Source organism: Oncorhynchus keta, chromosome 16, assembly GCF_023373465.1.
Source record: "Oncorhynchus keta strain PuntledgeMale-10-30-2019 chromosome 16, Oket_V2, whole genome shotgun sequence".
Lineage (NCBI taxonomy): Eukaryota > Metazoa > Chordata > Actinopteri > Salmoniformes > Salmonidae > Oncorhynchus > Oncorhynchus keta.
The window spans coordinates 1,572,978-1,600,278 of NC_068436.1; the positions used below are offsets into that span (position 1 = coordinate 1,572,978).

At 42.5% G+C, this 27,301-nt stretch overlaps 1 protein-coding gene across 1 annotated transcript in view; it reads left to right on the top strand.

Annotated features, from left to right (window-relative positions):
- fhdc1 (FH2 domain containing 1) overlaps positions 1 to 27,301 on the top strand; it is a 65,117-nt gene that overhangs the window by 7,898 nt on the left and 29,918 nt on the right. The window contains 3 exon segments of the mRNA XM_035789080.2: positions 18,877 to 19,487; positions 19,490 to 19,774; positions 24,104 to 24,165. Coding sequence (XP_035644973.2) covers positions 19,245 to 19,487; positions 19,490 to 19,774; positions 24,104 to 24,165 — 590 coding nt within the window. The 5' untranslated portion in view covers positions 18,877 to 19,244.

The window sequence follows — 27,301 nt, forward strand, 5'->3', positions numbered from 1 at the left end:
CGGAGCGCCAAGTTTGGGATAAATAGACTCCTGAACAACTTCTACTCCCAATCTATAAGACTGCTGAACAGTTAATCAAATGGCTCACAGGACTATTTGCGTTGACCAGTCTTATTTTCCCCACTGAGATTCTTGTATACTCACTGGACTACCCACACACACACACACACACACACACACACACACACACACACACACACACACACACACACACACACACACACACACACACACACACACACACACACACACACACACACACACACACACACACCGACACACTACATACGCTCACACACACAAAACATCATATTGACGCCACACTCACACAAAGACACACTTTCACAGTCTTTACATATGCTGATGCTACTCTGTTTATTGTCTATCCTGATTGCCTAGTCACTTTTACCCCTACCTACATGTAGAGTACCTCAATTACCTCAACTACCTCATACCCCTGCATATTGTCTCGGTACCGGATAGGATAGTTAGTACCGAATAGGATAGTACCGGATAGGATAGTACGGATAGTTCGGAGCTTCTGCTCTTTTCTATAACCTGTAAGGTCTATACTTGGCATGTAGGTTTTCAGTTATGGGTGGCGCCAATTGTGATATGGTTCAGGAGAATGTGAAGGTGTATATGCTAAATAAATGCTGTCGAGTTTTTGCAGATAATACAGCAGTATTTACTATAGTATACTACAGCATTCTATATTAAGTTCTACACATGATCAAGGGATAGTACATCGTGTAGTATAGTAAACTACAGTTACTATAGAATTCTATGTGGGACTTGAGAGCTATGTAGTAGTTACATTAGACTAGATCTTATAACTACAGTGCCTTCAGAAAGTATTCATACCCCTTGACTTATTACACATTTTGTTGTATTACAGCCTGAATTCAACATTGATTAAATATATGTTTTTTCTCACCCATTTACACACAATAGCACATAATGACAAAGTGAAAACATGCTTTTAGATATTTTGCAAATTGATTGAAAATGAAATACGGAAATATCTCATTTACAAAAGTATTCACACCCCGGAGTCAATAATTTGTAGAAGCACCTTTGGCAGCGATTACAGTCTTTCTTGGTAAGTCTCTAAGAGCTTTCCACACCTAGATTGTGAAACATTTGCCCGTTATTCCTTTCAAAATAATTCAAACTCTGTCAAATTGTTTTTTGATCATTGCTAGACTGTCACGGGTGTCGTTGGATGTAGATCAAAGTGCAGCGTGGTGAGCGTACATTTCATTTGATTTTAAGATGTCGCCAACAAAACAACAAACGAAAGATTCAACCGTGAAGCTTACAGGGTTAAGTGCCACAAACAAAATGAACTACCCACACTGAAAGAAGGGAAAAAGGGCTACCTAAACGATAGACAGCTGTTCCTGATTGAGAACCATACCCAGCCAAAACATAGAAATACAAATCATAGAAACAAAGGACATAGAATGCCCACCCAAATCACACCCTGACCAAACCAAAAAGAGACAAAAAAGGCTCTCTAAGGTCAGGGCGTGACATAGACAACCATTTTCAGGACTTTCCATAGATTTTCAATTAGATTTAAGTCAAAGTGGTATCTCGGCCACTCAGGAACATTCACCGTCTTCTTGGTAAACAACTCCAATGTAGATTTGGTCTTATGTTTTAGGTTATTGTCTTGCTGAAAGTTGAATTCATCTCCCAGTGTCGGGTGGAAAGCAGACTAAACCAAGTTTTCCTCTAGGTTTTTGCTTGTGGTTAGCTCCATTCCATTTCTTTTTTATCCTGAAGAACTCACCAGTCCTTAATGATTACAAGCATACCCATAACATGATGCAGCCACCACTATCCTTGAAAATATGGAGAGTGGCACTCAGTAGTGTTGTATTAGACTTGCCCCAAACATAACACTTTGTATTCAATTTTTTTTTGCAGTATTACTTTAGTGCCTTGTTGCAAACAGGATGCATGTTTTGGAATATTTGTATTCTGTACAGGCTTTCTTCTTTTCACTCTGTCATTTAGGTTAGTATTGTAGAGTAACTAAAATGTTATTGATCCATCCTCAGTTTTCTCCTATCACAGCCATTAAACTCTATAACTGTTTCAAAGTCACCATTGGCCTCATGGTGAAATTTCATTAGTGATTTCCTTCCTCTATGGCAACTGAGTTAGGAAGGACACCTGCATCTTTGTAGTGACTAGGTGTATTGATACACCATCCAAAGTGTAATTAAGAACTTTACCACACGGAAAAGAATATTCAATATCTGCTTTTTTTTTTTACACATCGACCAATAGGTCCCCTTCTTTGGAGGCATTAGAAAACCTCCCTGGTCTTTGTGCTTGAATTTATGTTTGAAATTCCCTGCTCGACTGAGAGACCTTAAAGATAATTATATGTGTGGGGTACAGAGATGAGGTAGTTATTAAAAAAAACATGATAACCACTATTATTGCATACAGAGTAAGTCCATGCAACTTATTATATGACTTGTTAAGCAAATATTTAAGCCTGAAATGATTTAGGTTTGTCTTAACGAATACTTATTGACTCAAGACATTTCATATTTTCATATGTTTTAAATTCATGATGCGTCTTTGGCATTATGGGGTATTGTGTGTAGGCCAGTGACAAAACAATCTAAATGTACTACATTTGAAATCCAGGCTGTAACACAACAACATGTGGAAAAGGTTGAGGGGTGTGAATACTTTCTGAATGTACTGAATGTCCCAAATGGCACCCTATTCCCTAAATAGGTCCCTATATAATTCCCTATAGCCCCTGATGGGCCCTGATTAAAAGTAAGGAATAGGATGCCATTTGGGATGCAGTTTAGAAGTTTTAGCTTCTATATAGATGTCTGCTGTATATTAGGCCTTTTGAACGCTAAATGACAGAGCAAAACTTCCACACTTGAATCTCTCCATTCTGAAACCCTTTGTCTCAGACTCCCAGGCTGTGATTAAGGGATTGATCCTAAAAGCTCTGGGATTTGTTATGTGCTGCCGTGTTGGAAGTCTGTAGCACGAAAATGCTTCAAGAGAAATGAGATTGCAGGTGTTTGTGCTGCTATTGGGGCTATGGGCTAGAGGACATTGGTACAGTGCTGCAGGTTCCATCGAGAGAGATGTGATTCAACTATTCGCATTGAGATCTGGAGTTCTATTTCATTGGCAATGCCTTGTGTCTTTCTATCAACATTTCCATGACAGCATTTATGTAGGCTGTCCATGTGTATGATTTGTGAACGAGTTCGGCAATCAATCCTTCCTTGTGTACAATTTACAGTATTTTCTAGGGACCCTCAATAAATGATCCTATTTCATTAATAACTTCTTCATACTGGCAGGTTGTCCACTCTATAGGAAAGTACATGAATGACCAAGTTGTACAAAGGAGAACTCAGATTCTGTCTGCCTCAGGGTCATTGATCATTTGCAAGATACAGTATGTCTTTGAGCTCCATCGTTAATAGATTTGGATAACATTGTACTCGGTCTTCACTCGGTCTCGGAGCAAAAACACAAATTACTTGATATTACTGTTGAGCCCCAGACCATTCTTTTAATGCTACATTTTCATATCAACATTTTCAACAGTGACTATAGTACACAAAGTGCAGTATAGCAACGTGTTCAAAGTGGATGCCGAAGATTCTGGACAAGACAGGTGACAAGATGCTGCCTAAAGTTAATTATCCGACAACAGAGAAAGACTTCTACTTTGTAGTTCGAAGAGTTTCATACGTAATCCTTTTTCATCTGAATTGTAGTCTAAGACAACGCCCCAAATAGACAAGAGGATTGGTTTTACAACGTGGACTACCTAACCCAGAAACCCACTTTCTGTGCCTTATGGGTTTAATCATCTGTCCAGCCACTCCTGGGAATGGATCGCCAACTGTAGGCCTCCCTTTGAACGTGTTTGAAGAGATCAGTTTGATCTTGATCACATAATGAGTAGTTCCTTGGGATGCAATGTGATTTGTAGATCCTGTGATTCTGGGCACTGCATGCGCAGTCTGACTGCAATATAAATCTCAAACACACACTTTGTTTCCCCAGATGTACCTTCTCTAATGACTCAGAGGATCAATGGTGAAAACCAGACAGAAAATGCGGGGTAGTGATTAGCTCCCACACACTCACTGGCTGGTTTCCACTGAAGTCCAATGGTCTGGGTCTGGTATTAGAGGTGTTTTTGCACTACATCATATAAGCAACAGATGGATGAAAAGAAGCTAGCAAAATTGTTAGCAAAATGTAGAAACGCTATAGTAAAAATTGAGGCCCTTTTTGTTTTGGCGGGTTTATTGTTGTAGTGATGCCATTATGTGTGTGTCTGTGTGGGTATGTGTGTGTGCCTCTGTTTAAAAAAGAGAGTGAAAGGATAGAAGTTGGTTTGGGCAGATTTGTGAAATTGTTTATTTCTGTAAGACTTAATCATTCCCCAGAAAATATAATTAAAATGTTCATTGTGGACGGGGTCAAGGGGTAGAACCTATTGGCCAGTCTTAGTTTTTGCCATGATGCTCCTATACTGACACAAACTGTAAGACTGGATGTTGAATTCTGAAGGCATGTCAAAGTTGGAGAGACATTTGCATTGTTGAAACATTAAATTGAATGGCCAGTGGCCTTCTCTTACTTATCTCTCCTTACAGCTGAAGTCGGAAGTTTACATACACTTAGGTTGGAGTCATTAAAACTTGTTTTTCAACCACTCCACACATTTCTTGTCAACAAACTATAGTTTTGTAAAGTTGTTCAGGACATCTACTTTGTGTTTGACACAAGTAACTTTTCCAACAATTGTTTACAGACAGATTATTTAACTTATAATTCACTGTATCACAATTCCAGTGGGTCAGAAGTGTACATACACTAAGTTGACTGTGCCTTTAAACAGCTTGGAAAATTCCAGAAAAGTGTGTCATGGGTTTAGCCGCGTCTGATAGGCTAAATGACATAATTTGAGTCAATTGGAGGTGTACCTGTGGATGTATTTCAAGGCCGACCTTCAAACTCAGTGCCTCTTTGCTTGACATCATGGGAAAATCAAAATAAATTAGCCAAGACCTCAGAAAATGTTTTTAGTCCTCCACAAGTCTGGTTCATCCTTGGGAGCAATTTCCAAAAACTGAAGGTACCATGTTCATCTGTACAAACAATAGTAAGCAAGTATTAACACCATGGGACCACGCAGTCGTCATGCCGCTCAGGAAGGAGACTCATTCTGTCTCCTAGAGATGAACGTACTTTGGAGCGAAAAGGGCAAATCAATCCCAGAACAACAGCAAAGGACCTTGTGAAGATGCTGGAGGAAACAGGTACAAAAGTATCTATATCCACAGTAAAACGAGTCCTATATCGACATAACCTGAGAGGCCGCTCAGCAAGGAAGAAGCCACTGCTCCAGAACCGCCATTAAAAAGCCAGACTACGGTTTGCAACTGCACATGGGGACACAGACCGTACTTTTTGGAGAAGTGTCCTCTGGTCTGATGAAACAAAAATAGAACTGTTTGGCCATAATGACCTTCGTTATGTTTGGAGGAAAAAGGGGGAGGCTTGCAAGCCAAATAACACCATCCCAACCGTGAAGCACGGGGGTGACAGTTTCATGTTGTGGGGGTGCTTTGCTGCAGGAGGGACTGGTGCACTTCACAAACTAGATGGCATCATGAGGACGGAAAATTATGTAGAAGCAACATCTCAAGACATCAGTCAGGAAGTTAAAGATTGGTCGCAAATGGGTCTTCCAAATGGACAATGACCACCAGCATACTTCCGAAGTTGTGGCAAAATGGCTTAAGGACAACAAAGTCAAGGTATTGGAGTGGCCATTACAATGCCCTGACCTCAATCCTATAGAACATTTGTGGGCAGAACTGAAAAAGCGTGTGCGAGCAAGGAGGCCTACAAACCTGACTCAGTTACACCAGCTCTGTCAGGAGGAATGGGTCAAAATTCACCCAACTTTTTGTGGGAAGCTTGTGGAAGGCTATCCGAAACGTTTGACCCATGTTAAACAATTTAAAGGCAATGGTACCAAATACTAATTGAGTTCTAACCCACTGGGTTAATTGAGTTCTAACCCAACTTCTAACCCACTGGGAATGTGATGAAAGAAATAAAAGCTGAAATAAATCATTCTCTCAACTATTAATATGACATTTGACATTCTTAAAATAAAGTGGTGATCCTAACTGACCTAAGACAGGGAATGTTTACTAGGATTAAATGTCAGGTATTGTGAAAAACTGAGTTTAAATGTATTTGGCTGAGGTGTATGTAAACTTCCTACTTCAACTGTATATATCTTACTAATGTTTTCAGTAAGATTGTGTAGGATTGTTCATTAAGATTGTTTAATTTTTATTGATGAATCTGTCTGTCTGGCTGGCTGTCTGTCTGGCTGGCTGGCTGGCTGGCTGGCTGGCTGTTTAACTTCTGTATGACACCATCACACCAATTCATTTGGATAATTCCACGGTGTGACAAATATGCGGCCATCCATGTCATCCGTACCCCCAATGTCCTTTACTCAATGACAAAACAACTGGAGGAGGAAGAAATAATTGGAGCCGCAGAGAAAATTGAATAGAGATGTGAATTAAGTGTACAATGGCAAGACAAAGTATTTTGAGCCCTTTGGAATCATCTGGATTTCTCCATAAATTGGTCATACAATTAGATCTGATCTTCATCTAAGTCACAACAACAGACAAACACAGTCTGCTTAAACTAATAACATACACATTATTGTATTTTTCTTGTCTATATTGAATACATCATTTAGACATTCACAGTGTAGTTTGGGAAAAGTATGTGAACCCCTAGGCTAATGACTTCTCCAAAAGCTAATTGGAGCCTGGAGTCCAATCAATGAGACGAGATTGGAGATGTTGGTTAGAGCTGCCCTTCCCTATAAAAAACACTCCAAAATGTTTAGTTTGCGATTCACAAGAAGCATTTCCTGATGTGAACCATGCCTCGAACAAAAGAGATCTCAGAAGACCCAAGATTAAGAATTGTTGACTTGCATAAATGCTCACTGAGGTTAAGAAGAATCTTACAGTGTCAGCTAAAGACTTAAAGAAATCTCTGGAACATGCTAACATCTCTGTTGACGAGTCTCAAATACGTAAAACACTAAACAAGAATGGTGTTCATGGGAGGTGTAACGGCGTTCTTCGTTTGTGGAAAGAGAGTCGGACCGAAATGCAGCGTAGTGGTTACTCATGACTTTAATAGAAAAAGTGACACGTGAAATAACTATACAAAATACAAAACAACAAACGGAACGTGAAATCTAATTACAGCCTATCTGGTGATACTACACAGAGACAGGAACAATCACCCACGAAATACAAAGCGAAACTCAGGCTACCTAAATACGGTTCCCAATCAGAGACAACGAGAATCACCTGACTCTGATTGAGAACCGCCTCAGGCAGCCAAGCCTATACAACAGCCCTAATCAGCCGCAATCCCAATAATACAAAAACCCCAATACGAAATACAACAACATAAACCCATGTCACACCCTGGCCTGACCAAATAATTAAAGAAAACACAAAATACTAAGACCAAGGCGTGACAGGAGGACACCACAGAAGAAGCCACTGCTGTCCAAAAAGTCTGAAGTTTGCAAGAAAGCATCTGGATGTTCCACAGCACTACTGGCAAAATATTCTGTGGACAGATTAAACTACAGTTGAGTTGTTTGGAAGGAACACACAACACTATGTGTGGAGACAAAAAGGCACAGCACACCATCAAAACCTCATCGCACTTTTAAAGTATGGTGAAGGAAGCATCATGGTTTGTACTGTCACCTTCACCCGGCCCTTCTCGCACCGGGAACAGGTTTATGATGCGGATAAAATGAATAGAAGTGTATTAATAACAATGTTTTGAAAAAAATGTTGTCTGTAGGCCACTGTTGAGTCAGGAGCAGGGAGGCAGAGGGGGACAATTTTGGAGGAAGAACGATGATCATTTTGGTGATCCTAGATAGACTCTAAAAACCCATGAGATTTGATTGTCATTTGTTATGACTGCTTTCCAAACCATAAAATTGTTATGTAGCTTAATTGATTACAACATAATGTTCGGTCTGGATAAATGTTGTGTCTGAATATTGTGAGGTGAACCTCTATATTATTCACAAATAATTTATTTCATTTGTATAACTACTTCAGTCATTGCAAAGTTCACCGTGGCCTTATCACCCGTGCCCATTATTTCAGTGTCCATAATTACTAGTAGACCAACAACAAGCTGATAATCTGCTGAAAGCTCATTAACAGCCGGGAGATTTGTAATGAGCTATTGAGTTCTGTTACACCCTTACACCCAGTATAATGACCTGTCCCATACACAGCTTTGGTTGTTTGTTTGTTTGTATCCTTGATCCTGCAGAATATGCTTAACCAGCCAGCCTTGTCTCATACGTAACATAATAACCGTAAATCCGGGATACTCAAATTACTAGGATATGTTACGTTTGGTATGGTTACATAAGATAGAAGGTTACTTTAGGCAAAAATAGAAGTAGGGTGGCTGGTCGGGTGTATGACACAAACGTCTAGCAACTCGAAGGTTGCGTGTTTGAACCTCATCATGGACAACTTTAGTGTTTTTGTTAATTATCAACTTTTTTTATTTTACCAGGCAAGTCAGTTAAGAACAAATTCTTATTTTCAATGATGGCCTAGGAACAGTGGGTTAACTGCCTGTTCAGGGGCAGAACGACAGATTTGTACCTTGTCAGCTCAGGGGTTTGAACTTGCAACCTTCCGGTTACTAGTCCAACGCTCTAACCACTAGGCTACATTGCCGCAACTATTACTACATTTGAGCTACTTTGCAATAATTTAGCATGTTAGCTAATCCTTCCCCTAACGTTAACCCTTTAACCCAACTCCTAGCCCTAACCTTAACCCTAACCTTAACTGCTAACCATAGCCCCTAGCCCCTAGCATAGCTAACGTTAGCCACCGAGCTAACGTTAGAGTTAGCTTACTAGACAAATTGTAATTTGTAACATATCATACGTTTTGCAAATTTCGTAACATGTACGAATTTCAATTCGGAACATATCATACGAAATGGATGATAGACATCCACAAATTGATACGTACCATATGAAACGTAACATATAATTCTAATTGGAGTGTCCCAGATTTACATTTACTATATTATGTCTACCCCTGAGTCCAGGTTGAACCAGCAGCAGATCCTATCGTCTGATAATGTACTGGTTGCATTTGATGATTTGGGATGCTATGAAATAGAGGTCAAGCAGTAGTTCTCCCTTATCTTAACATTTAGACGCTTAGTATCCTTCATTGGATATCGTTTATTGGCCCCAAGTTATCACAGCCATTCCAATAGCGAGGGACTTAATCGTGCCATAAAACAATGTGGCGTTTGAACACCTCAGTCAAGAGATGAGATAGTGGGAGGGAAAGTATGTGTGTGTTTAGGGAGAGGGCTTTCACTTTATAAGGAGCTCATTTGACAGATGGTAGGGACGCATTAGATAAAATGTTTGCTCAGCAAGAGTCTAAATGGTGAGTTATTTGTCTCTAGGGATGATGTTCAAAGCTGGGAGCATTTAACCCAGGGAAAGGATGTGTACAGTTCTTTCATGTTTTAACATTAGTAGAAAGTCTAAAGACAGTAGGGAATCAACTTCCCCTCCTTCCAAGGTCCATTAACATGTCAAGTTTGCATGTTTGATTCCCCGTGCATCTAGGCCTATCTGTGTGTAGCATAATCCAACTGAATTTCTATAATTATTAATTTGTTTTAATTTGTTTGATTCACAATAGAAGAGTTATGATAGAAGATGCCCCGTGAAATACGCAGTGACTTCTTATGAAGTATCTTGGTAGAAATGGCTCAAACTTTCAAAGGAAGAGGTCCTTTGAGAGTCATGAATTCGTAATATATTTGCATAGGAGCAAGTACATGTTGCTTTCGCTGTGTTGAATATTGCATCGGCTCAGAAGCTTATGTAAGCTGTCTGTCTGGTTGTATCCCAAATGGCACCGTATTCCCTGTATAGTGCACTACTTTTGACCAGGGTCTATAGTTTTCTGGTTAAAAGCTCTGGTCAAAAGTGGTGCACGATAGAGAATAGGGACTCCAACTTAGATTTTTTTTGTCATTCATTCTGGAAGAGAGAGTTCATTTTCATAAGGGACATGTACATTTTCAGTTACTAGAGCTACTTACACTGGCCTATAGTGTTCAATCAGAAAATACAGGCTCCATCCGAGCACTAATCTCAATCTTAATCTCAATCTTTCAAAGTATTTGACTAATCCCTTTTCTTTCCTGAATCCGATCAGGATTTGTCTAATAAAAGCCCCCGTTGTTCACATCGTTGCCTAACATTCCCCCCAGACAGTGAATGGTAGATGTATTAATCTGTTGTTTGTGCTAGTTGTTGTCAATATTCATAACAGTAGATGGATGAGGTTTTGGTCTACACTCAAAACATTTCAATCCTCGACTCGTCAGGTACAGTGACACATTTTGCTCTGAATAACACATGTTGCACGACAGGAGTTGCGGTGGATTCAGTGATGTAGGAAAGTGGATAGACCAGAGTAGACAAGTCCACGAGCAGAGAAGACTGAAAGCAGTATTGTGATCCCCCTAGGGCACATTATTGCTGCAATCTGTCATCTCCTGCCTTATCTGAATGACAGTCAGGTGTACAACTGAAATGTGTGTTTCACATTTAACCCACTAAATCAGAGAGGTGTGGGGGGCTGCCATAATTAACTGCCTTGCTCAGGGGCAGAACGACAGCTTTTTGTCAGCTCTGGGATTCAATCCTTTAGTTTACTGGCCCAATGCTCTAACCACTAGGCTACCTGCCGCCCTGGGTGCCTCTGCTGCTTTTGCCAGTGACTGTTGTACAGTGTGTACTGGAAGCATCTGTCCCTGTTTTCCACACACACCCATAAGGCGTCATTTCATATCCTTTTCATTAAAAGAGATTGTTTGGCTGAGAGGCTCTTTTGTCTGGGTATCTGGGTAACTGTGTTTATGTATGTCTGTGTAAATGCCTGCGTGTGTTTAATCTCACACAGTTGACATATCCACCTGCTCGCCCCATCGTTTGCTCTGCCTCACTCACACTCCGTCTCCCCTTACTGTTTCTATGTGCGTGTGTGTGCGTGCTTGAGTGTGTGTCACCCACCTCCCCATCTGATGTGTCAGAGAAGGTATGCTGTACTAAACTGAACAAAGCCTAAGCTGCCTTGTTTTCCTAGCGAGTTTGGTTTGAAAGAGAATATAAATATACAGTGTAGATATGACTAGACAGCCCAGGCAGAGGACTGTTTCTATGACATAGTGTGTTGATTTTACTATAGTATCTTGAAAAGGAGCCTGTACAGAAAACACTGATCCCGGTATGACACATTCATTCCATGATGGTGACCGGTGAAAAGAGACAGATGTGGACAAGATTCACTGTCACAAGGTCAACAAGCAGTCCTACTGAGGTACACACTAGTAAAACGGGGCTAGGAGATATGACGAAGACACGAAAGAAGGCCGTAGGCAATTTGACTACCTTACACACGTAGACAAGTCCAGATCAAGAACTTTTTGAGGGATCTAAAACAGAGAAGTTCAAAATCACGGGAGCCATACCCCCACTGAGCTCTCCGCAAAGCTGCTCTCCTCTAATAAGCGTTTCCGCTGCGATGATGGCGGATGCAGGATTGGCTTAATCCCAGAGAGGCGGACCCTCTCTGCTCCGACTGTGCGAGTGAAAAGCCCCGGCGCTGCGGGGGTTAACGAGCACTCAGACTGTGTGTGTGTGTCTGTGTGTGTGACTGTGTGTTTGTGCTGGGGTTAACAAGCACTCAAACAGCCACAGGAAGTAACCTCTCTCGGGGACGCCGGATTACAACTCGCCCTCTGATCTGGAGGAGGATTTGTCTCCTCAGCCCCCAATATTGGAGTAGTGAATGAGAAGATGGTGGTGGGCTAGGGGGAAAGTAATATGACACATGGTCTAGGGAAAGAATGGCACCCGAGAGTTGGGGAACCACACACACACACACACACACATTCAATATCAGGTCTCTGCCACCCCCCTTTCCCCCTATTGTGTAGAATCTGGCCACACTATCCTCAGGGCTTAAAAGCCAGCTTCAACAATCCACACTACCTCTCCTTTAAAGATAAACTTTAAAGAAGCCTTTGTGCGTCCATCTTAACCCTTTCTCTCTGTGGCGGGGGGGCACATCGTGCCCAGTAGTTAATGAGGCTGGGTGGGGTATCCCTGTCACTGGTAAAGACGGATGGGGGTGGGAACGCTGCAGGCCTGACAACAGGTGGACTACCACAATGAGATCCTCAACAGTCTGTCTGGGCTCACTCACTCTCAGTACAGCAGGTGGATGGATGTATTGTAGCTAGACACTCATTCCAACTCTGTTTGTTGCCTTCAGGGAATTTTACAGAGTTACAAATAGTTTACTGTCTCTTTAGAAGGAAGCAGACACTCTTGTTGTCGTCTTCTTGGGGTCCTGTCTTCTCTTTTGTCTCAAGATGCCCCAAACTAGCACTGCTGTTTTAAGCTGTCGTTGACAGTTGGCGTTATTTGAACATCTGTGGGAATGCTCTGACTTTAAAATTATATACACTGAGTGTACAAAAATTAAGTACAACTTCCTAATGTTGATTTGCACCCCCCACCCCCTCCCTTTTGCCCTCAAACAGCCTCAAAGGATTCTACAAGGCGTCGAAAGCGTTTCACATGTATGCTGGCCCATGTTGACTCCAATGCTTATCGCAGTTGTGTTAAGTTGACTGGAAACTGTTGAGCGTGAAAAACCCAGCAGAGTTGCAGTTCTTGACACAAACCGGTGCACCTGGCACAAACTACCATACCCCGTTCAAAGGCACTTAAATCTTTTGTCTTTCCTATTCACCCCTGAATGGTACACATATACAATCCATGTCTCAATTGTCTCAAGGCTTAAAAATCCTTCTTTAACCTGTTTCTTCCCCTTCGTCTACACTGATTGAAGTATATTTAACAAGTGAGCGATCATAGCTTTCATCTGTATTCACCTGGTCAGTATATGTCATGAAAAGAGCAGGTATTCTTAATGTTTTCAAATCCAATTTTATTTGTCACATGCGCCGAACACAACAGTGAAATGCTTACAGTGAAATGCTTACTTTACAAGCCCTTAACCAACAATGCAGTTAAGAAAAATAAGTAGTTCAAATAAAAGTAACAAATAATTCAACAGCAGCAGTAAAATAACAATAGCGAGGCTATATACAGGGGGTATCGATACAGAATCAATGTGCTGGGACACCGGTTAGTCGAGGTAATTGAGGTAACATGTGCGTGTAGGTGGAGTTAAAGTTACCATGCATAGATGACAAACAGAGAGTATCAGCAGCATAAAAGAAGGGTCTGGGTAGCCCTTTGATTAACTGTTCAGGAGTCTTATGGCTTGGGGGTAGAAGCTGTTAAGAAGCCTTTTGGACCAAGACTTAGAGCTCTGGTACCGCTTGCCATGCGGTAGCAGAGAGAACAGTCTATGACTTGGGTGGCTGGAGTCTTTGAACATTTTTAGGGCCTTCACCTGACACCTGGTATGGAGGTCCTGGATGGCAGGTAGCTTGGCCACAGTGATGTATTGGGCCGTACGCACTACCCTCTGTTGTGTAACCAGTCAGGATGCTCTCGATGGTGCAGCTGTAGAACTTTTTTAGGATCTGAGGACCCATGCCATATCTTTTTAGTCTCCTAAGGGGGAATATGCTTTGTTGTGCGCAATTCACAACTGTCTTGGTGTGTTTGAACAATGATAGTTTGTTTGTGATGGTGTTGGAGTCGTGCCTGGCCATGCAGGCATGAGTGAACAGGGAGTACAGGAGAGTACTGAGCACGCACCCCTGAGGGGCCCCTGTGTTGACGATCAGCGTGGTGGATGTGTTGTTACATACCCTTACCACCTGGGAGCGGCCCGTCAGGAAGTCCAGGATCCAGTTGCAAAGGGAGGTGTTTAGTCCCAGGGTCCTTAGCTTCGTGATGAGCATTGAGGGCACTATGGTGTTGAATGCTGAGCTGTAGTCAATGAATAGCATTCTCACATAGGTGTTCCTTTTGTCCAGGTCTGAAATGGCAGTGTGGAGTGCAATAGAGATTGCATCATCTGTGGATCTGTTGGGGCTGTATGCAAATTAGGGTGGGCCTAGGGATTCTGGGATAATGGTGTTGATGTGAGCCATGACTAGCCTTTCAAAGCACTTCATGGCTACAGACGTGAGTGCTACGGGTCGGTAGTCATTTAGTTAGGTTACCTTAGTGTTCTTGAGCACAGGGACTATGGTGGTCTGCTTGAAACATGTTGGTATTACAGACTCAGTCATGGACAGGTTGAAAATGTCAGTGAAGACACTTGCCAGTTAGTCAGCGCATGCTCGGAGTACACATCCTGGTAATCCATCTGGCCCTGCGGCCTTGTGAATGTTGACCTGTTCAAAGGTCTTACATCGGCTACGGATAGCGTGATCACACAGTCGTCCAAAACTCTAGAGCTCATCCCGTTTATTGTCCAGTGATTGCATGTTCGCCAATAGAACGGAGGGTAGAAGCGATTTGTCCACTCTCCGTCGTAGTCTCATCCGGTATCTCACACGCCGGCCTCTACAGCGCCGTCCCCTCCTTCTTCGAATGTTCGTGATCTGGGCCTGATCAATATATCAATATATATTTCACTTCCGACTCGTTGAAGTAGAAGTCCTTGTCCAAATCGAGGTTAGTGATAGCTAACACAATTGGTCAGGAACCCGTAAAACTGCCTCCATTCCCTCTAGCCCTATTCCCTCCATCATGTGTGTGTGCATGTGCGTGTATCGTGCGTGCGCGCACACCATGCAACTCCGGAGCAGCTGACTTCATAGCAAATACATTATGAAAACAACCAGATTAGAGGTCGACCGATTATGATTTTTTTCAACGTCGATACCGATACCGATTATTGGAGGTCCAAAAAGGCCGATACCGATTAATCGGCCGATTTAAGAATAAAAATAAATGTAATTGTAATAATGACAATTACAACAATACTGAATTAACACTTATTTTAACTTCATATAATACATCAATAAAATCAATTTAGCCTCAAGTAGATAATGAAACATGTTCAATTTGGTTTAAATAATGCAAAAACAAAGTGTTGGAGAAGAACTTAAAAGTGTGATATGTGCTATGTAAGAAAGCTAACGTTTCAGTTCCTTGCTCAGAACATGAGAACATATGATGGTTCCTTTTAACATGAGTCTACAATATTCCCAGGTAAGAAGTTTTAGGTTGTAGTTATTGTAGGACTATTTCCCTCCATACCATTTGTATTTCATTAACCGTTGACTTTTGGATGTTCTTATAGACACTTTAGTATTGCCAGTGTAACAGTATAGTTTCCGTCCCTCTCCTCGCTCCTCCGTGGGTTCGAACCAGCAACACAACGACAACAGCCACCACATCGAAGCAGCATTACCCATACAGAGCAAGGGAAACAACCACCCCAAGGCTCAGAGCGAATGACATTTGAAACACTATTAGTGCGCGCTAACTAGCCAGCCATTTCACTTCGGTTACACCAGCCTCATCTCGGGAGTTGAAAGGTTTGAAGTCATAAACAGCGCAATGCTTGACGCACAACAAAGAGCTGCTGGCAAAACGCACAAAAGTGCTGTTTGAATTAATGTTTACGTGCCTGCTTGAATGAATGTTTACGTGCCTGCTTCTGCCTACCACCGCTCAGTCAGATACTTAGATACTTGTATGCTTGTATGCTCAGTCAGATTATATGCAATACAGGACACGCTAGATAATATCTAGTGATATCATTGACCATGTGTAGTTAACTAGTGATTATGATCAATTGTTTTTTATAAGATACGTTTAATGCTAGCTAGCAACTTACCTTGGCTTACTGCATTTGCGTAACAGGCAGTCTCCTTGTGGAGTGCAACGAGAGAGAGGTAGGTCGTTATTGCGTTGGACTAGTTAACTGTAAGGTTGCAAGATTGGATCCCCCGAGCTGACAAGGTGAAAATCTTTCTTTCTGCCTGTGAACGAGGCAGTTAACCCACCGTTACTAGGCAGTCATTGAAAATAAGAATGTGTTCTTAACTGACTTGCCTAGTTAAATAAATATTAAATAAAGGTGTTCAAAAAAAAAACATTTATTCTGCAAATCGGCGCCCAAAAACACTGATTTCCGATTGTTATGAAAACTTGAAATCGGCCCTAATTAATCGGCCATTCCGATTAATCGGTCAACCTCTAAACCAGATAGGGGAGTGAGCCAGAGAAGGCGGCTATAGCAGCTTTAACCCCCTCCCTCCCACTGCCTGTTTTCCCAATAGCATCTCCTAGCATAGCCTAGCCTACCTAATCACCACATATCTAGCAGCATCCTTTTAGAAGATGATTCACCATGGGGTCAAGTGCTCCTCACAGGTCCCATGAATAAGGCATGAGCGACTGGGGCGAGGACAGGACAGCTGAAGTTGCACTACGAGCAGGCAACACGAGGCCGGCCGTGACGTCAGCCGTATGAATTAGTAAAAGATCCCTGGGATCCGGTGGACAGGGCGCTAACTGATGTAGTGCCGTTGCCATGACACGAAAAGATCCAGAAAACAGCAGGCCTTTGGTTAAAATAGACTAAATTGTTAGCATAAAAGTCTTAAATCCCTGACCCAGGGTCAGTTTGATTTTGTTTAGGCTCAAATGGTTAATGATAGGGTTGGAGTAGGAAAGGCTAAGGGGCATACTGGAGCACTGATGTTTCCTGACTGATGTTTCCACTGTACCATTATTATGCCTCATATCCAGTTCCTTGTTTTGTCAGGTCAGCTATCCCTTTCCTTGTTTGTAAATGAATGGCTATCACATGACCAAGGCCATGTCAGCTTAGGTTGTGAGTGATGTTGTTCTGAAAGAGAGTTAGTCACCATCACAGAACTATGGGGGTTGATTTGAAAAGGGAGGAAGACCCTAATTTGCCTTGCTTATGGTCGTGGTCTTTTATCAAACAGACAAAGGGATTAGGATGAGAGAAATGTGATCGAGACTTCTGTCTTCCTATCCGTTTTCCGGAGGCTACTCCTTTCATTCTTATTATTTGACAAAACCTGAAAGTACTGTACAACAGAAGGTATTGTTAAAGCAGAACTTAAAGAGATGGCTCACTCAAATTACAAAATTATATATTGATATATTGGTTTCCGTACCCTGTAAGCAGAAAAGATAGCAATCCATGCTTTGGTTTACTTTACCTTGCCACTTTCTCCAAACTTAAAAAAAAAAAAAAAAAAAAAAAACGATATTAACATGCATTGTATGCATGTACAAATCACCCTGAATTGAAATGGACTGTGTAGCTCAATAAAGTAACTTTAAGATGATTTTGGCATGTAACAAAAAACAACATTTAAGCAATCAGGCTTTGCATGAAAAATCAATCACATTTATTTATAAAGCCCTTTTCACATCAGCTGATGTCACAAAGTGCTGTACAGAAACCCAGCCTAAAACCCCAAACAGCAAGCAATGCAGGTGTAGAAGCAAGGTGGCTAGGAAAAACTCCCTATGAAGGCCAGAACCTAGGAAGAAACCTAGAGAGGAACCAGGCTCTGGAGGGGTGGCCAGTCCTCTTCTGGCTGTGCCGGGTGGAGATTATAACAGAACATGGACAAGATGTTCAAATGTTCATAGATGACCAGCAGGGTCAAATAATAATAATCACAGTGCTTGTCGAGGGTGCAACAGGTCAGCACCTCGGCAGTAATTGTCAGTTGGCTCTTTGATCATTGTGCCCGGACTGGTTCAAATGCTTCCTTACAAGAATAATTGATCATATTCAGGTGAAACTAAGGTCCTTTATTTATTTAACTAGGCAAGTCAATTAAGAACAAATTCTTACTTACAATGACGGCCTGCCCCAGCAAAGCTGGGCTAATTGTGCACCGCCCTATAATACTCCTAATCATGGCCGTATGTGATGCAACCTGGATTCAAACCAGAGACTGGAGTGACGCCTCTTGCACTGAGACACAGTGCATCAGACCGCTGCGCCACTCGTTTAACGTGGTTCGTTTTGAGGTACTTTTCTCTCAAAGTTGACCTTTATGTTTTGTGCCGCTCCTGAGGAACAGCTGTCTTTGTGATATCAGGTGCTTTGCATATTGAAATGTGGGTTGTTGTGCGAATGTCGATGGAGTATTACTCCCTTTATGCAAAGGTCTAAGATGATGTCACTCATGTAGTAGATTGGTCAGTCCACTCCCAGTCATAAAGGGAGGTCAGTAGAACAACATATCATCCAATCTATGATATTTAACTCCTACATAAGAAAACTTCCATAGAGAAGTGGACTGGGAACTTCAGTACAAATGAAAATGAATACAATTCAATGGTTTAATCCTCTAAAACTATATTCAAATCCACAAAGGGAAAGTGTAAAGAAATGGCATGTTCCCTAACCTGTGGAAAACTAAATACGCCCCTGGCAAATCCATGTTGTGCTTTGGATACCTTCCAGTAACCCTGGGCGTAAGTATGTGTAGACTAGTGTCACCGGACATTTTACACCCAGCAGGTTGACTTCAAGGACTTCAAAAGAGTAATGGAGTCTGTCATATCCCTATTGTGGTTTCCCCTCGACCGGGGTGGTTCCCCCTTCTCTCTTTTGATGTGTCGCACCCCTCAATTTCCCCTAATTTAGATTATCCTGGGGACAACATGCATGACTGCCCCCAAATAATCCTCTCTGGTGTTGTTTTTGTACATCCCTATAGGTCCATGGTGGTTCCCCCAACGACGACCTCCACAGAACGCTCCAGAACCCTAACAAGGTGGTATACCGGCAGCAAGATGGAGACAGACGGAATTAGAGAGCATGTTAACCTCGCCGTGACTAGACAGAACGTCTCTTGTGCTCGAGCTATTTTGACATTTAACCCTTGACCCGTGATTTTATTAGTTTTTAAAACCACAGAGAGTTTATGATTTCTTCGACATACCTGAATAACTTGAGTTTAAGTTGCGTGAAAGGTTGTTAGTTGATTGGACTACTTCAAACTCTCGAGAGTGAAATTGAGGGCAGAGAGAATCTGACGCAGTGGCCTCTCAGAATTAGGCCCCACCCCAATGGTGCGCTAGTGTGATGCATGTTATGAGCAGCCCGTCGCTGGCTAATGAGACAGAGAGCTGCAGCTGTGAGTGCAGCAGCGCCGCCACCACCACCAGCACCACCTCCGACCTCTCCCCAATGTCGGGCCACACCCCCCCACCTTCTAATCTCCCCTCTCCCTTCCCCAACGAACCCCCCCTGCACTCTACCACACTACCCCACCACTACGCCCCACCGTCACCACCACCCCTGCCCCCAAACGCCCCTCCTCCCCCTCCCCTCCCCCACCATCAACCTCCCTCTCCAGCCATGGTGTGCGGAAGAAGCGGAGGGTGCGGAGCTTTTTCTGGAAGCCCATCCCGGAGGAGAAGGTGCGGGGCCAGCCCAACATCTGGACCATGGCGGTGCGCTGCCAGCAGCAGTACCAGATCGACGTGCGCTCCGTGGAGGAGCTGTTCGGCCAGCAGGAGGAGGCGCAGGGCCGGGAGGGTGTGCCCGTCACTGGTGGATGCTCCTCAGCCCGCATCACCCGGTCCCGGTCCTTTAAGGAGAACAAGGACGAGGTGAGTATGACTGGGTAGATTGTGATTGGTGGATGGGGATACGCCCTGACCTGTTTATGTTTTACTGGTGGAATTACAGGACATAAGAATGCTGGTAGGTCCACTTCACTAGGAGAAAGACGTTAGCAGTATTAATGTGCTTAACAATGAGTTTTGGGTTTGCGCTAACATGACTAAGATTGACTGGTTGGTATGGCAGTTTGCTCTGTAGTAAAAACAATATAACAAAACATAAATTGACAGCAACAAGAGCAGTATAGACAGACAGTATACTGTACCTGAACTCAATGTACTTATCACAGAACACAAGCGTACACAACTACTTAACAGCACAGCAGAATCAGCTTTGTCTCGAGGGATGGAAATAATACTAACGGATACAAAAGCCAATAGTACACCCACAAACCTGCCATTATCCATAGCACTGAGCCACTGGTCAGTCATGTCAACCAATGCAGTGGTAGTGGAATGGTTTTTGTGATAATCATGCTGATTGGCTGTAATCAGATCATTATTTTCCATGTACTCCTGTATTTGTCGACTCACAATAACCCCCAATATCTAACTGAGTGAAGGGAGTAGACTAATTGGTTGACTATTGGCAGGGGTAATGGGTTCTTTGCTGTCTTTCGGGATAGGACACAGTTTTAGCATGCTTCCATACATTTGCCAACGTCCCCTTTTCCAGTGACCATTTCAACATGTATTTCAGTGGAGCTGCTGTGATAGGAGAAAACTGAGGATGGATCAACAACATTGTAGTTACTTTAGAATGCTAAATCAAATCAAATCAAGCCATATTTATACAACACGTTGACGTGGAATGCAACGCAATGTGCTTTACAGGAAGAAATAAAACGAAGAAAAAAACGATGAAAATAAAATAGGAAATATTTACTGCACATATGATACAAAACAAAAGAACAACTAAAAATCACCCTAAGGAAAAGCAAAGCTAAAAATATGTGTTTTAAGATCTTTGTTTTAAATATGTCTACAGTTTCAGCCGCCCTCAGTTTCTATGGCAGGCTATTCCAGTGGCTGGGGGCATAATGACTAAAGGCTGTCTCTCCATGCCTCTTGGTCCTAGGCTTTGGGATAGTTAAAAGGTCAGTGCCAGAGGACCTGAGGAACCTACTGGGTACATAACTTAAAAGCATGTCTGACATGTATTGAGGGGCCACAATCGTGGATTGATTTAAAAACTAACCTAATTGACAGAGCGAAGAAGGAAACCTCTACATCACATATGTCAGAGTCAAGGCCCGCGGGCCACATCCGGCCCGCGAGAAGGTTTTTTACGGCCCCTGGGATGATCTTGATTTATTATTAGAACCGGCCCGCAGACCGCAGCAAGCCGGCAGCCCGCAGATCTTTTACACGCACCAATACTACATTTCCCACAATGCAACGGTGACGCACCGAGCAGTAGGCTGCTTCATTTCAATATTTATTGGCACAGCAGTTGTCAGCATCACAGTAAAATTAACTTTCAGATACCCATCAAAAATGGCAAAACGGAAGGTGGACACTGAGAACCGGGGTTTCAAACAAGGTGGGAGTCGGAGTATTTGTTCACGGAGGTAGCTGGAAAACCTGTGTGTCTTCTGTGTGGAGAAAGTGTGGCGGTACTGAAAGAGTATAATCTGAGACGACATTATGAAACGAAACACGCGGACAAAAACAAGAATATGGACATGGAACAAAGGCTACAAAAGGCAGAGGAATTAAAACGAGGCCTCAAATCTCGACAGGCTCTGTTCAAAAAAGCCAAATCACAAGGCCAGGCTGCTGTCAAGGCCAGTTTTATTTTGGCAGAAGAGATCGCTAAATCAGCCCGGCCATTTACGGAGGGGATTTCATCAAAAACTGCATGATTAAAGTTTGTGACGAAGTTTGCCCAGAAAAAGGCAACTCTTTTTAAATGTGAGTCTGAGCAGAAACACCATTGCCGAGAGAGTAGACCAGTTGTCCATCAATCTAAAAGAGCAGCTTGTGAAAAAGGGAAAAGATTTCATTGCATATTCCTTGGCTGTGGATGAGAGCACCGACATTTCTGACATTGCCCAGTTGTCAATTTTCATCCGCGGAGTGGACTCCAGCCTAAGCGTGACAGAGGAGTTTTTGGCTTTACGTCCTATGCATGGCACAACTACGGGGCATGATTTGTATGAAGAGGTGTCAAGATGTGTAAATGAGATGGAGCTGCCTTGGGAAAAACTCGTGGGTTTGACAACCGACGGAGCACCTGCGATGTGTGGACACAGGAGCGGACTGGTGGCGAAGATACGGGAAAAGATGCAAGAGGAAAACGCGACAGGTGAGCTGACAGCTTATCATTGTATCATACACCAGGAAGCGTTGTGCGGTAAAGCCTTGAAAATGGAGCATGTAATGAGCATCATCACGCGCACAGTTAACTTTATCAGAGCCAAAGGTTTGAATCACCGCCAGTTCAAGGCATTTCTGACGGAGTTAGAAACGGAGCATGGTGATTTGCCTTATCACACAGAGGTGCGATGGCTAAGCCAGGGAAAGGTGCTTCAAAGATGTTTCGAGCTTCGTGAGGAGATTTGTCTGTTCTTGGACAGCAAAGGGAAAGACACAACACAACTCCGAGACTAAATGTTTCTGTGTGAAATGGCTTTTCTGTGTGACATTACGAGTCATCTGAATGCAATGAACTTGCAGCTGCAGGGTCGGGATCGTGTCATCTCTGATATGTACAGTACAGTGAAGGCATTTAAAACCAAACTGACTCTGTGGGAGACGCAGATGCGGAAAGAAAATTTGAGCCACTTTCCCAGCTGCCAGACCATGAAAGAGAAGCTCTCTACCAGTGCGTTCCCGAGCGCACAGTTGGCTGATAAAATAGGTATGCTTGCCGCTGACTTTCGACGCCGATTTGCTGACTTTGAAGCACAAAAAAGCAGGTTGGAACTGCTCGGTAACCCATTTGCTGTTGACGTGGAAAGCTCACCACCAAACCTCCAAATGGAGTTGATTGACCTCAATGCAATGATGCACTGAGGGCAAAATATGCGGCAGTGGGTGCTGCGGAGTTCGCCCGTTTCCTCCCCGACACAATGCCCCAGCTGCGCATCCAGGCTGCTCAAACGTTGTCTATGTTTGGCAGCACATACCTGTGTGAACAACTGTTTTCTTTGATGAACTTGAACAAAACATCACACAGAAGTCGACTTACTGCTGAACACCTCCACTCAATTCTGAGGATTTTCTCAGCTCAGAGCCTTACCCCGAACATTGATGAACTTGTGGAAAAGATGGGACACCACCAAGTATCACCCTCAACCTCAAACAAGTGAACATTACTGTGCAATCACATATTTAGAGTTTTTACTCAGTTCAAGTTTAAAAGTTAAAGTTTAATATTTGTTTTCACTGCATGTTACTTCTCCTTAAACAAAGTGTTGTTTTTGATTAATAGATTTTTGCACTTTATTTTATTGTATTTCAATCCAATTATATTTTAAAAATATTTCAGTTGAGTGGATGATAGAAAATTGCTATTATTGTTTTTTTCTTTGAAGTAAATTTAGCCCACTTTTGCTAAAATAGAAAATATAGGCTACTGATGGTGCCTTGAATACCGGTTTCTTTCATTTAATGTTCATGTTATGGGGATTTTTATATAAAGGAAATTTGTCTTTTGTGTCTGTTGAAAATTAAAGATTACTGACAGAGCCATAAGAAAATATTGCTTTATTTATCTGATCATATTGGAATATATTTGTTAGGTTTTCAGTAGGTTCAATTAGGTTCACTAGACTATATGCGTCATTTAAACATTTTTCAATGAACATTCGAACAGTCCGGCCCTTGGCTTGTAGCTAAATTTTTTATTTGGCCCTCCGTCCATTTGACTTTGACACCCCTGCTCTACATCATACAAAATATTCTAAAACACGCATAAAAAACTTTTTGTCCTGAATAAAAAGTGTTATGTTTGGAGAAAATCGAGCACTTTACTGAGTACTGCTCTTCATTATTTTCCAGCATAGTGGTGGTTGCATCATGTAATGGGTATGTTTGTAATCGTTCAAAAACAGAAAACACTAACAAGTGACATCAATAAGGGATCATAACTTTCACCTGGATTCACCTGGTCATGGAAAGAGAATGTGTTCTTAATGTTTTGTATAGTCATTGTAGATTGCCATAGATTACCTGTTATTTCCCAGAATTATTGAAGATCCCGGTAATTTTGGTAAATTACCGGTAGCTTTGCAACCCGAATCTAGCATCACCATCATTCCCACATATATCCACCTGTACTGAATCATGTTCCTCTCTTTCTACTGTTCTCAGATCAGCATTCTGGACTCCAAGCGGGGCATGAACGTGGGCATTTTCCTCAAGCAATTCAAGAAGTAAGTCTTCCTCCGGTTCTGTTAGATTAGTTTACATAAAGCATGCATGAAATTCCACCGATCGGCCTGAGAGAGAGAAATGAGACGCCTTGTGCGAAACACAACGCCGTTGTGTAACTGGTGGCGTCCTTAGTCCGACACGCTAGGTTGACCACTTGGGGATAAGGTCACGTGTGTGTGCATGGATGTCTGTAATTCTGTATTTATATTTTACATGCCTTGCTCAAGGCACATCTTTCACCTAGTCGGCTTGGGGATTGAAACCACCGACTTTATGATTACCAGCCCAACGCTCTAACTGCTAGTCTAACTGCTGCCGCTGCCCCTGTATAGTTGTCATTGGGTTTAGGGCAGTGGTTCTCATTCCTGGTCCTGAGGCCACAAAGGGATGCACGTTTTTGTTTTTTTCTTCGCACTACACACCTGCTTTAAATCATCAAAGCTTGATGGTGATTTGATTTTGCTTGGGCAAAAAAACTACATTTTCACCGCTTTGGGTCTGGTTTGGACCCGGACCCGGTTTGAGAACCACTGGGTTAGGATATTTCCATAGAAGGCCGAGGCCAATTATATTACAACTAGTTTGAACTATCTGTGCCTGTTGCGTTTGCTGTTCAAAGCGTGACCTATGAATAACCTTTATTTGTGTTTACCGAACTCGTGTCCTGTGTTTGTATGTGCATTGCGTGTTTGTCCAGGTGTTTGTGTGTGTGTGTTTTTGAGTATATCTCTATGCAGGTGTGTATGTGCATGCATGCATGCTCCCACACGCTCCCACATGCGCCATTTGTCTGTTTCTCTGTACCTGTCTCCATAGCAGCCAGGTGCTTAGTGAACAGTCCAGCTCTCCTCCCACTGGTCCCTAGAGTAATTAGACACAGCTTTAGGCCTTATTTTATCTGTCTGACTTTTCCATCGTGAAACAACGTAGCTCAAATGCTAAATGGTCTCAACTCCCAAGGTGACCGACCATGCGCTCAGACTGAAGTGCTCTCTGATGCCTACTACTCTATATAGGGAGACACGTTATTGTCTACAACTTGCCATGACAGTATAGTGTTTAAATCAAAATGCTACTGAAATCCTTTGGGTAAATTCTAACTTGTTTGCCAATCTTTTTATGCTTGTCATTGTCTTATTTGGCAAGGCGACACTGCTGCACAGTTGGATGCAGAAACCGTGTCTGCAGGCTACAATTTCCCTAAATGGCAAGAAAAGCTAGATGATAAAGGTTTCCGATTCTGTATTAAACTTTCGTCATCACCGGGCTGACCACAAAGGACATAGCGGTATCGTAATGAAGTTTCTCGTCTAAGACTTTTGAAAACTCACATAAGGATCAGAGTCCCTTGTCTGAAAGCCCCCAAGCTCCATGCTTTCTGTCCTATTTGAGTGCCTTAGATCTAATTTATATCTTACGTGTACACAACGAAAATACAGAATTAGCTACAAAAATAGGAGGTCCTGCGTTCTTGCAAAGCAAAAATATGTAAACGTGTGCAGCAATGCCATTTTGTAACTTAACGCAATTACGCAGGATCGACATTTTTCATATTTCATTGCGTTCTTGCGTTGCGTACATATGTAAATTATAAATAAGGCTTAGACTCATTTGAGATATTTTAAAGTTTCTGTCTAGGGATATTGAAGTCCCTCACCCTAAAATCTCCATGTTTTATACAGCAGTATTTTTAATGAAAAACCCCTGGAGTTGGTTTTTTAATCAAAGTATTTCTTTACCCAGCCAGACTGGGCACATACTGTATTATTCAGTGTGTGTGTGACTGCTGGCAGTGCTCTCCTCAGCTCACACACACAGTTAATAAGTATGGCATGGGGACATGGCCTGCAGAAGAAGTATAGTCTGCCCTTACCACATCACTGTCTGCGCGTGTGTCCTTCAAAGGCCACAAGTTGTTTTATGTTAAAAATATATATAATTTCTTTGGACCATTTCCTACATTTACTGAGGAATATAGCAGTATTGACCCTGAAGATATCTACTCAGGAACCGACACCACATACAATACACATTCACACAAAATACAGTCACAGAGAAGGTTTTAGTAATATCACAAAACGGACCCTCAGATTATCTGGGTTGATAATCCAGGAGAAAAGGTCCACATTGTTTCATTCATTTTTAATTGGTGGCGATAGCTTTGGCTAGCAATAAGTCCTATGTATTACATAAGCAGTCTGGAGTGGCTAATGCTAACACACTGTGGTGTGGTAGACTGGGAGAGAGTTGTAGCTCGGGATTTGCATGCCAGCACAGAGCATGTGCTGTATACACCGAGCTTGTACAACTGATGTACAACACATTTTACACAATGGGTGTGATTCAACTGATATTTTTGTGATACTAATTGTTACAATGCTTGTGTAATTATTTTTGTCCAGAAAAACTCTCCCTTGTATCACAATGGTTGTGCCCAGTTTTTTTTCATCAATAAGTGCATCGATGACGCCGTCCCCACAGTGACCATACGTACTTACATCAACCAGAAGTCATGGATTACAGGCAACATCCGCACTGAGCTAAAGGTTAGAGCTGCCGCTTTCAAGGAGCGGCAATCTCACCCAGAAGCTTATAAAAAATCCTATGCCCTCTGACGAACCATCAAACAGGCAAAGCATCAATACAGGTCTAAGATTGAATCGTACCACAGCGGTTCCGATGCTCGTCGCATGTGGCAGGGCTTGCAAACTATTACAGACTACAAAAGGGAAGCACAACCGCGAGCTGCCCAGTGACACAAGCCTACCAGATGAGCTAAATTACTTCTATGCTCACTTCGAGGCAAGTAACACTGAAGCATGCATGAGAGCATCAGCTGTTCTGGACGACTGTGTGATCACGCTCTCCGTAGCAATGTGAGTTAGACCTACAAACAGGTCAATATTCACAAGGCCGCAGGGCCAGACGGATTACCAGGACGTGTACCTCGAGCATGCGCCGACCAACTGGCAAAGGTCTTCACTGACATTTTCAACCTGTCCCCGACTGAGTCTGTAATACTAACATGTTTCAAACAGACCACCATAGTCCCTGGCCCTAAGGTAACCTGCCTAAATGACTACCTTAGCCATGAAGTGCTTTGAAAGGCTGGTCATGGCTCACATCAACACCATT